This window comes from Venustampulla echinocandica (genome assembly GCF_003357145.1).
Source record: "Venustampulla echinocandica strain BP 5553 chromosome Unknown scaffold_0, whole genome shotgun sequence".
NCBI classification, from domain to species: Eukaryota; Fungi; Ascomycota; class Leotiomycetes; order Helotiales; family Pleuroascaceae; genus Venustampulla; species Venustampulla echinocandica.
Genome location: NW_022474205.1, coordinates 991315 through 1002885, shown reverse-complemented (window position 1 = coordinate 1002885; position 11571 = coordinate 991315). Strand labels below are relative to the sequence as shown.

The 11571-nt window shown below is 48.4% G+C and overlaps 5 protein-coding genes across 5 annotated transcripts; 2 read left to right on the top strand and 3 right to left on the bottom strand.

Annotated features, from left to right (window-relative positions):
- Positions 1-1334: 1334 nt before the first annotated feature.
- BP5553_00316 (Uncharacterized protein) lies at positions 1335-2037 on the bottom strand (the record flags this gene model as incomplete). Its single annotated transcript, XM_032008939.1, has 3 exons — positions 1335-1568; positions 1643-1834; positions 1936-2037. The coding sequence occupies 3 exons, from the start codon at positions 2035-2037 to the stop codon at positions 1335-1337; spliced, it is 528 nt and encodes a 175-aa protein (XP_031872993.1).
- A 633-nt stretch (positions 2038-2670) lies between these two features.
- On the bottom strand, positions 2671-4126 carry BP5553_00315 (Oxysterol-binding protein-like protein; the record flags this gene model as incomplete). Its single annotated transcript, XM_032008938.1, has 4 exons — positions 2671-3459; positions 3513-3567; positions 3620-3945; positions 4049-4126. The coding sequence occupies 4 exons, from the start codon at positions 4124-4126 to the stop codon at positions 2671-2673; spliced, it is 1248 nt and encodes a 415-aa protein (XP_031872992.1).
- A 950-nt stretch (positions 4127-5076) lies between these two features.
- BP5553_00314 (uncharacterized protein) lies at positions 5077-6213 on the top strand (the record flags this gene model as incomplete). Its single annotated transcript, XM_032008937.1, has 1 exon — positions 5077-6213. The coding sequence occupies one exon, from the start codon at positions 5077-5079 to the stop codon at positions 6211-6213; it is 1137 nt and encodes a 378-aa protein (XP_031872991.1).
- Positions 6214-6377: 164 nt separating this feature from the next.
- Positions 6378-6938, bottom strand: BP5553_00313 (Uncharacterized protein; the record flags this gene model as incomplete). Its single annotated transcript, XM_032008936.1, has 1 exon — positions 6378-6938. One exon carries the CDS (start codon positions 6936-6938, stop codon positions 6378-6380), a length of 561 nt encoding a protein of 186 aa, XP_031872990.1.
- Positions 6939-8869: 1931 nt separating this feature from the next.
- On the top strand, positions 8870-11242 carry BP5553_00312 (Uncharacterized protein; the record flags this gene model as incomplete). The annotated part of the gene is made up of 2 exons (XM_032008935.1): positions 8870-9070; positions 9242-11242. 2 exons carry the CDS (start codon positions 8870-8872, stop codon positions 11240-11242), a joined length of 2202 nt encoding a protein of 733 aa, XP_031872989.1.
- Between the last annotated feature and the right edge of the window lie 329 nt (positions 11243-11571).

Genomic DNA, 11571 nt, shown 5'->3' with positions numbered 1-11571 from the left:
AGAACCGCACACGGGAGTATCATTCCGCATCCCTAGCCAAGTCACTTCAAGAGATCGAGAGGCTGCTATTGTTGTTTATGTTCATGATGGGACTTGTGAATAGCTTCTTGGGGCCTGCTTCCGAGCTTGGCAAGGCCGGTAGTACTGGCGTTGGTACAAGACGAGGTCATCATCCTCAATACCCTAGCTATTGCATTTTATGCCCTAGGGACGTTTATCTACCTCTTCGAGCTAGGTGGGAGTTGGTTTCATGGGCCATGTGGTGAGTATTGCGGGGTAATAATTTGAGGGAAATACCTAAGCTTCCGGATGTCACCTCTAGAGCACCTATGGTTGTTTGAAAATTGAAATTAGCCTAGGGGGCCACCTTCCTAAGGGTATAAAAGGAAATGATATCCCGAATAAGCACCATGGGCTGGGATTTTGTCGACCCACCCGACGAATGAGGATCTCCGCCGCTTTAAACAACATGCATCCTTGACTTCCATTCCCGTATCTCTCACCCCGTCTCTCTAGATGTCTCTTTACCCTTCTTCAACAGCAGAGATCGAACCTGAAGATGCGCTCCCTTCAATTACCCTGGAACTGGGACGGCTACAAGAGCATGGAAATGCTAAAAACTTGAAAGCGTGCAGATCAGTTCACAATCGAAGATGATCCTTCAAGCCAACACCCTATCTGCCTTAAATGGTAAACTGATTTTAACTGTAAGTTCCCTTCTGATCTAACGGCATAAGAAGGATACAAGGATAGAAATTACAGCAGCTACGATAATGAGACGAGCTAGAAGAATGACAGCAACCTATAATTTCAGTTCATAAACTAAAATATTACCGAAGGTCAACTGCCTTAGTAAACCATATATCATCGTCAATAGAGGCAAGGTCATTCGTGCAACGGAGCCACATTTCCATCTCCAGATCTGGTAATTGGCGTGAGCCTCTGGGATCTCCTTGCATTTTTAGGTGGTCTTTCGCGACGAAAATCATGAATTACTACGCCAGGATGTTTAGCTCCTCTCCATATAGACGTTGAGCTTCTCTGACATTGAGGGGTTTGGGATATTTCTAGTAAACCCATGCTAGCACTTGTCTAGCTATGCAGGTTGGAATATCTGAGGTGCGCTTTTAGGAGAGTCGCGCTATCTATTGTTGCATTAAAGGGGTATATCATTATTTCTAACTCCACACCTTATCCATCACCGTCAACGACACAAGGCATCAGCCTCAACTAAAATTACCGATGCCAGCCAGCCCCCTCACTTCCCCATGGGATATCATTTACAATCATACAATGCAGTGTCATCCTTTTGTCATTATTCCCCTGCCCTCCATTTACTTATTTTGCTTCTGAATATCCAACTCCGCACCCCTCTGCTGTGTCTTACCAACGTCATGCTTCTCCTGTGCTGCCTCCTGGGCTTCCCGATTTCCAGTAATACCTGCAAAGGCACCACCTACCGCTCCAGACACGCGGTTGGCAACACCACCGGTGAAATCGTTGAGTTGGCCTTGAGCCTCCTGGCCTTTGCCTTCGGCGTTTTGTTGGGCGCCTTGGCGCTTAAGATCCTATTTCCAACTGGGTCAGCATGATGTTGTCATGTATCATACAGATATTGAAACGTGGGGTAGTTATAACGAACCTCTGATCCGATGAAACCACCTACTGCCTCCTTCGCAGATCCCAAGGTCTGATTCCAGCTTCCCTCCTGGCGGTTGGGGTCGTCCTTTGTGACAGCACCGGAGGAAGATGCGGTGAAACCTCCGAGCTTAGCTGTGGCGTGCGAGGCCTCATTCTCGAGGGTCGCTTTATCTTTCTTGGATTCACCGGCGTTCTGTGACTCCGGTTAGATGACTGGCAGGACATTTCATTGTTGGGTACGTTGTATAGGCGAAGGAGAAATCAAGAGGGGAAGGGAAATGGAGAAGAGCATACCTTGTCAGCAGTACTTCCAATCACAGCGCCAAAAGCAGATTGGACAGCGCCGGAAGCAGAGTCAACATAGGACTGAAGGGTGGAGGTATTCTTGTCAGACATGACTGGTTGGTTATTGTTCGTTTATTTGGGTGATTGTTATTGACAGTGTATGATTTGTAGATGTATATGGTGTTGATGTGGAAAGAAGAAAGAACGAATCTTCATACGAGTAGACATATCTATATATACCTAATGAACTCACGATAGTTATGGCGCAAGGCTCGAAGCATATGGCAAAAGGGGGCAGTCATGATGTCATTTTCAGCCTTGCGGCCTTGTTTCCATCCAGCTGCCCCGCCAAAATTCCCAAATACCCCTGACAAGCTAGGAAAGAGATCGGGAAATACGTCATAGTGCTTGCAGAATTGTAGAATAATAATAGGTGGGACGAATTTTGACCAGCTCTATCTCATGCAATCGCGGGGATGGTTACCTACCTGGGAGCTTTGATTGCGCGAATATCTTCAAACGACCTTGATTTGTTTAGTGAGCGTGAGCATACTTAGTTGCCGTATTCGTTTTGCAATGACGAAATAGGTACTTTGTATAATGCTAGATGATACTCTAGAAGTCGGTCTAGCATTGTTAATTCCACCTTATATCAAAATTCTATGGCGCCAGTACCCACGGGATATATAGCATATCTACTAGTGGGTGGTATATCCAAAACGCCAAACCAAGCTATGCAACCCGCTAGTCATCCGACATATCAATCCCTTCAATCCCAGAATCAAATCTACAATGCACAGGACTCTTAATCCCATTCCTCTTATTCTCTTCAATACGCCTATACTTCTCATCGTCCCACAACCAAATCATATCATCTTTCACTGAAGTCCCCTTCAATACCTCTGCTAATTTCTCCGCAATAGGATTGTCATTTGCGCGTGTAAAATATCTTCGTCGAAACTCACTCCCTTCACACTTCTCCATTTTTCGCATCTGTCTTTGCTCGTTTTCGATTTTCGATTTTTCGTGCCCGACGGCGAAGATATCGCCTCTGTTGATTGCAGATACTACGTGCTGCCATGCGCGCCGTGATTCGAGGGGGTGTTGTTTGTCGAGAGGGAATACCGTGATTGGCGTTTTCCGGAGTGTATTAAGATCGATTTTCTCTATGTCTTTCTGGGTCTTGGCGTCTTTAATTATATAAGTATCGCTCCATTGTCCTTCCGCGATATAAATGGGCTCGTTCGCGTGATCATCGAGGAAGATCGTGGCAATAAACGCGTTACGCTTTCCGCTCAACCAGCCTTTGGAGAAATATTCAATTTTCGTTGTATAGCCGGAGGAGCTGTGGATATAGGACGTGCCGGATAGTTCTGGAGATGGAGAGCCAGTTACAAGTCCTTCGACGTGGACTTTTGGCATGGTGACTAGGTGGTCTTCGTTATATTTATCGATGTGCATAACACCGTAGCCTTTTCGTTCTATGTTGACGGTCCCGTTAAAATATACTTTAGGGGCAATATGTCCTTGCAACTTGAGTAAGAGTTAGATCAAACCTCCTCAAAGTAATGGGTTCTCTAACGTACCCTGACTCCATGTTCATCATTCCATAAATTAAAAGCCGTAGCAGGCGGGTGGTGGCTAGGAACCGTCAGTCCCTTCTCATCCCACTACTTCTATATTGTCCACCTACCTAACTTGTTCTGAGACCAATTCCGTCGTCCCCGCCTCGTCAACCCACTTCCCCAAGAACAGCTCGCCAAGAAACGGATTCAGGGGTTTCAATTTCCACTTCTTCTTGTTACTCTCATCCTTATTTCCATGCTGTTCTTTCAGCGTGCTTAGAAACCATTTCAGGACGGCTAGGGCACGCTTTTGCGCATCTTCTTCGTGGGCCGGGGCAACGAAGAAGCTAGGATGTTCGGCCCAGTATCCGCTATATTCGACGATTGACTGTGGGGAGAGAAGGAATGGGGGTGCGGTTATGGAGGAGAGGTCGCCTTTGAACGTTGCTATTGACTACGATTATCATATCATGTTAGCGCGTGGCCAATTGACTGTTCTATAGGGGTCGAAGGAATAATATTGCGATTGGGAAGGAATCGCTGAGGACGGAGCATACTTTAATAAAAGAAAACCAAGCTGATTTTTGACCAGGCGGTAATTTCTCGCCGCCATCGCATTTTGTAGAAAATGACATGATCGAGCGCAAGATCAAGATCTTGCGAGTAAGAAATCTGCAATTGGAATTGAAACAAAAAGCTATCCGAATGCAACCAGATAGATTGAACAGAGGATAGGTATATTTGTCGTTGCACTTGCAAAGAGAAAAGGACGCGTGAAACAATGGCCGTATTGGGAATATATTTACCGTTACCCTTACTGTTGCCGCTGTGGATCTTTGGCTGATGCGGATGCTCGAGTGTCCGTTCTGTTCTGTCTTCTGAGACGTCCATTGCTTCATGCTGTGCAGCAGCTTTGTTTTGGCGCTTTGAGCATGTGAACGCGGGTTGGCGCCACTGTACTCGTAAGCAGGGGGCTGAGCCAAGAACGTGGCTTGACTTGGTCACGTGTGAAATTGACCAACCTAACGCCAGCACGTGAGGTTTACTTGGCACAGATGCAACTAAAGAGTGCCTTGCAGTTAGATATCTCTCTATTCAACTATAACTGTAGGTACGAAGATATTAAGCTAAAGAGAGAAGAAGAGAGAGTACGGCTTTTCGGATTTGGATATATGCCTCCAGATAGGTCACGTGCAAAAGTCACGGGATTTATTCGCGCACGTGAGAGGCATCCCTCCACCTCCGTCAGAACACAGTATTCATCCCCTAGACGCAGATATATATTTCCGTAGAACCCTCGGTGTGACGGTTCTAACCTGCCACGGCTCAGCTCAAGTTCCAACCACTACCCGACCGCTACCTAGGTGCTTGTTATACGTTCGCTTATTAGCAAACCAAGAGTCTTATATTTAAGGAGCTTCCAGCTCCGACTCTTCTTATCGCCTTAGATTAGAATCCTTGTATAAAGGCAGTTTCTACAGTTCAATAACTTACACTTTGGTTTGCTTATGATTTACTTCTCAGGCCACACTCTGTGGGTGCCGTCATATTAATCACAGATTCATATTCTCCCGACATCTTCACCATGGCGCCCCGTACAAGAGGGGAACTCGCCTCGCTAGCAATTATACATCCAGTCCTGGCTGCCATACTAGAAAAGGGCCCGGCGATCAGGCTGCCCAAGCCATCCGACCCGTACTACGGCCGGACAGATCATACTGCCCTCCGGGAGCACAGGGCGGCTATCTTAAAAGAAAAATGGGCTCTCCGCTACCTGCCTGGACCTGTCGCTGAAGTCATCGAGGAGGATCGGAAGATTCCTGTCCGCGACGGTTCAGAGATCATAATCAGGGTCTACAAGCCCGTGACAAAGAAGGAGGGCGGGAGTCCTTTGATCGTCATGTTCCACGAAGGGGGATGGGGCATGGGGGACTTGAGCGATGAGGAGGTGAACTGTCGATTGTTCTCTCGGGACCAGGGAGCCGTGTGTGTCAACGTGGAATATAGGCTCGCCCCAGAGCACCCTTTCCCAACCTGGATCAACGACTCTTGGGATGCACTTCAATGGTGCGCTCAGCACGCCTCAGAGCTCGGTGCCGACCCTTCACGGGGATTTGTAGTCGGGGGAGGATCGGCCGGTGGGAACATCACAGCGGTGCTCACACACATCGCGCGTGATGAAAAACTATCGCCTCCTTTAACGGGCCAGTATCTGGGCGTCCCTGCTATTATGTGTTTCCTGCCACCTTCTCATATTCCCACTCAGTATCGATCCGAATATCTTTCGCATCCTTTTGTGACCCCGGTTAATGATCCCATCCTTAAAGTGGATTTAGGGCCCTTGAGCCCTCTTATCACCCCAGTCGCCAGACTTGTACTCGGCCTGCTGCCCCTCGACCATCTGGCGAGGATTTTCAGTATAGCAGGCATGAACGGCAATATGTCTAGTCCGTTGTTCGTGCCCTTTCACTATGGGGAAACGGAACGAGGGCACAAGGATCTGCCGCCAGCATACTTTCAAGTATGCGGGCTAGACCCTCTACGTGATGAAGGATTGATATATGAACGAGTACTAAGGGAGGAAGCTGGGGTGAAAACGAAAATTGATGTCTATGAGGGGCTGGGCCATTACTTCTGGACGAATTTTCCCGAAATGGAAATGAGCAAGACATTTGTCGAGGATACGGTCAAAGGTATGGGGTGGCTACTCGAACAGACGTAACACACTATCGTCATTCTTGTCATGATCAATCATATTGTTACATTTATGAAATCAGTCGACGTCAAGGGTATCTATCTATCTACATCCGTAGTTCGTACAGTATCGCTATCCCGAATCCCTTTGCGCCAAAAAGACGCCTTGTGCAACTCTACCCCCTATCACAGCTATGGTCGCGCGTGAGGAGTGAAGCCACTCTCCAGACTTTGTCTTCTCTCACAGGCTCGGCCCTTGTGGATTCTCATTTCCTTCTCCGCATCCATCAGCTTTGTCTGTACCCACATCCTATATCTATCGTTATTCTTCACGCCGTCGCAGTTGAGCAGCTCCGTCAAGGTAGTCTTGATCAGCTGGTTCACATTTTGTATCTTCGATTGGTCCTCAGCAATCTCCCCGAGTGTGTTCTCATCAATGATTGCTGGCAAGGAAGACCTTCTTTCCGACCTTTGGTATGGCTGAGGTCGTGCACTGTGCATCCTATGGCAGCGTTGGTGGTAGGGGATACGGCTCGGAGGGGATAGTAATAGGCCCTCTTCGGAAGTCGATTGATCTGAGCCGATCGTTGATGTACTTCCATGTCGTGTTGGTGAATTAGAAGCGGAAGTGACTGCTGTGTTTGGAACCGACGCCGAGATTTGGCTGAGGTGCTTCTGTAAGGCGTCGTGTTGGGAGTGAAGTAGTAAATATTCCTGAAGGGCAAATGCCCGGTCTGGGGGAGTTGGATTCATTGGAGCGAACAAGGTTTAGCCGTCTGAGCGATCGGAGATAGACAAAAGTGTCCAATAAACTGTAATCGTCTTTTTCCCAGTGAACGCTGGAAATCGCCAGCGATATATGTGAATACAGTCTGCAGTAATGTGGTAGAACCAGGAAGTTACAATTATTTTTTCGATAACATCTTGTGCTGCATAAGGATCTTGATGGAGGTGCTTAAAGGTCAGGAGGCCCCCAGAGGTAATGAATGATTTAACGTTACTATTCCATACCTAAGGCAGAAGGTTGACCTCATCTAGATAGCTAATGGTGAGGACCAATCACGTATCTTTGCGTTATAACACACGAACCAGAAACCAGGTTACCTAAGAGCTATGGCGGCGTATCGTATTGAATAATGAGGAGGACGTCATGAACCAGCGAATCATAACCACCGAGGAGATGGGCAGTCCGGGTAAGTGGCTGGTAGAGTCTTCTCGAAGTGAGAACTAAGCATCTAGACTCTAGGGAGACAGCGCTAGCCAAGGTACCTCAAGGTATGCCCCTTATTATTATTAGTAGAGGCGCTCGAATATTGCTAGGAATTGACTTTTAGGAACATACCTTGCATCTTGGTGATGCGGGGTCGCTTGCGTCGGTTCTTGTCCGCTCCTATCAATTCCTCGGGATAACCTCGTACTACGTACGGATCTGCGGTTAGTAACATTCAGCAAAGACGTACGATATAGAACTGAACGTACTATAACATACGTGTACGTAGTACCAGGCGGCAGATTCTGTCTCAATATGTCGATTCCGTAGAATGGCCAATCCTGATACCAAGCCAAGCTCGAACTCCAAAGCCTGCAATTCGGCATACAAGTAGAGGCTTGAATCTACTGCTGCAGATCCAATGTTGACAAGAAGATGGTATGTGTTATTAGGTCATAGCGTCTGTAGTGATCGCCGGAATACCACCAGCACTACCCAAGTAGTAGCACGCACTACTGTACGAAATACTCCTATAACCACTTGGCTTAAAGTCAACTCTTGTGGCCGGAGAAAGGCCACCATTGGAAGGACCGGATGCTGATAAGGCTCGGTGTTGTATACCCGGTGGAGTGGAGATATTGCGCAACCTTCATCCAACTGAGGAGATGGTTCCGATGCCTTAGGTAAAGCGACTCATACGTCGTATTTACCTAAGCAAGTAATGATCGCTCGCTTTCGCGGACGAAGTATCGTCTCAAAAGATTGCGTAAAGCCAGCTCAACCTATGAGGGCTGCACGCGCAGGTTCATCTGTCGCGAGGTGTTGATGTTGATGTTGACGTAGCAAAGAGCTCAAAGTATTGGTTGGTACGAAGTACTTCGCCCATCAGCACCACCATGGCGCGCAGCATACAAGCTGGGACCGACATAATCGTATGGCAATAAGAGAAAAGCAAGTTTTCGTATTATTAGCAGTTGATATAGGTGCAGGCTACAAGATAAGGTAGATACAGAGTAGGCAGCAAACAAAAGCTCGGCCTTGGCCTTCAGAGTCCCACAAAGCTGGGATTTCGAGTCACGAAAGGAGGAACCCCCCCCGTGATACAAACAAGGTCGCGCACATGCGGGTCGAGAGAGTACATGTACCACGCCCCTCGATCTCTCCCAGCCACCCTTCTGGCTCCTCGAAAGCAACTGTACGAAGTACGTAGCAGTACAGAAGTACGTAGCAGTACAGAAGTATAGAAGTAAATAACGGAGGAAATACAACATTCCATATCAACACGTCACGCCAGATCGTCGGTGCCCATTCTCGGTTGAAACCGCGCCTTTCCAACAAGCACCACGGCGTCAACAATGCACCAGATGCGATATCATACAGGATCCACGGGAACGCCTAGGTAGTGACGTGTTGGGTTAGATGCGAGCTGCAGACGTGTTCAAGACGTGTTAAGAGCGGAGGACTCCAAGGAGAGATGGCGGCTGCGAAAGACGACTCTCTCGAGACCTTGATAGGTCGCATTCCTGCTCGACCTCCGACTGCGGCAGAGGCGACGACCGACGATCAAAGTCTCCATTGTTGCTGCGGGCATTTAGATTGCGCATACCTCAAGCACAACTGCAATGCCTTAGCCGATCTGGAGAAAGAGGTTCACACGGCTGCTGCTTTGGGTCAGGTAAGCTACATTCCTCGTCTGTTGTCCACGCCCTGGGGAGGGAAGGGCTTTTCGATGCAGTATGCATCCAGATGGATGTTACTGGGGTGCTAGATATGATACGTTGAAGATATTTGAAGATGTGTTGATGGCATACTGAAAATGTCCAAGTCGCTGACGTTTGCCCTGCAGGCTCTGCTAGCCCGCCATGAAAACTATATGCAAGATGCCGAACGAGATCGCAAGGAGATGAACGATAAAATCGAGCGACTCGAGAAGGACAAGAAAGAACTAGAGAGCCAGAATGCGCGAACTATCGAGGACAATCGTGCCCTTCTAGAGCAACTAGAGGCGGTCAACATGACTGTAACGGATTCAGACACCCACATCAAGTCGCTCGAGGCTACATTACACTCGACTCGCCAAGAATTAAGGCGCCTTGAGGACCTGGCGTCCCGGACCCAAGATCTCGAAATTCAGTTGGCAGCTTTAGAGCAGGAGCAAGACGTGCTCCAGAAGACTGTTTTCAGGACCGAGGCCGACGAGAGATCCGCGATCCAGAGATGGAAGAGGGCGGAAAGGGGGCTGTCCGAACTCCAAGAGCAATTGGAGAGGATAGAGCGTGAGGCGCAAGAAGAAAGGGAGCGTCATGTGGAAGTTCTCGGTCGTATGGAGAGACAACGTGTTGTTGAGAGGGAATTAGGCACCGCGGCTGGACGACTGAAAGCGGCAGCAGCGACAGTAGGGAAGGGGAAGAATGGCAGTAATGTTGTATCGCACTTCGTCAAGGACATACTACAAGACAACGCAAATTTACAAATGGGAATCATGGAGCTGCGAGGGATGTTGATGAATTCGAACGACGAGGTGCAATCCCTTCGGGAACGATTGATGATACACCAACCGCTTGAGATAGATGAAAGGAATGGCCCACAACCGACTCTGGATGCAGAGCTTGCCCAGAAAGAAACCACTGAGCAAGCTGCCATATCACAGGAATTGCATATCCATCACCATTATCACGTCCCAAAGAAGGAGGAAATTCGTCGGCCGAAAAAGAAGCGCGCCTCCATCAACCCCGCACTCTTCAGCCCATCCAGGGTCGGACAATCGCCGCGACCGTCTAGAAACCTAGAAACAGCAAGCACAATACTATCGCAGACGGCCGTTACTGTCCCTTCCACTCCTATTACAACAAATCATCGCTGGTCTATGCAATCAGGTCCGATGTCGGATTTTGCCCCTTCATCAGTACCAAGCTCGCCACAGTCGATGTATAGGAACAGCACATTATTTGATAGAGGGCTAGACTTTGACTCCTCCCGTCCGACATCTCCTGGATCCAGCATCGATCCTATGTCACCACAATTCCAACCTTTTCGCCATCGGAAAAAGGGCTCTGAAGTATCGACGAGAAGCTTTGGGCCGCCTATAAACTTCCAACCGCATAATGTGATCCAGGAAGAAGATGACGATGTACACGAGATCTCTGATCTGCAAAGTCCAAACCCACCCTGCTTGGATGAAGGCGGCACGTCGTCAGATGCATCCCGGGACATGGATGATCAATCCCATACAGACCAAGACTGGGATGCGCCCTTTCAACCCACTCTGCGGCGCACGTCTTCCCATGAATCTATCCTCTCCATATCCGGTATTGATATCCACACTCTCAAATCCCGGCCCTCACAACTTACCATCAGAGGAAACACCGCTTTCTATGCTCCTCGTACCAGGCTAGGAACACCCACGTCAATGGTTTCGCTAGACACGTCCATCACCACACGCCCAACATTATCACACAACGGTCAGGACAGCACTTCGTATCTACGCTCCAACATCCTTCCCACCAGCGATGACTCCCGCTCCATCAACTCAAGCAACTCACACGAGACTCCAAGCTCGAGTTCCCCCGGCCTAGGTGGCAAGCTCGGAGGCTGGGTTTTCGGGCGATGGGGCGTAAGCCCAGCAAAATCCTCAAGCGATCTCAGATATACGAACCAACATAGAGTAGTCAGTTCACCACCCGTAAGCCCATACACAATGGCCAGACCATCAGGCATCAACCAGAAAGGACCGATTCCAGGGTTCATGAAGAAAATAGAGAGGGCGCCGAGCAATGTCACACCCGAGGTGATAGACCATGATGCGCTGAAGGAGGTTCTTATTGAGGGTGGCTTAGCTCCCTATTGAGGTTAACCACCCTACTCTATGGAGGAGGATGTGAAGGAATGAAGAATGTCACTCTTTTCTATGAGATTTTCCTTTGTATTGGGTCCCTGGGTGGGTTAGGTCTACTTTTCAAATTAGCGGTTTTCGGGATGCATGGTCGGCGGATTGGAGATACCCCTGGAATGGAGAAGCTACTACCTTAAATCATAATATAATCGTTAAATACAGAGCTGGTTTCCTCTGTCATCATTCTGGATGTCACGGCCTGGATGAATAATCTTAAGATGATAACGGGTATTCTGCACTTGTGTTGAGAATCATCATAAAATGGCATTCAATTCCTAAATCCC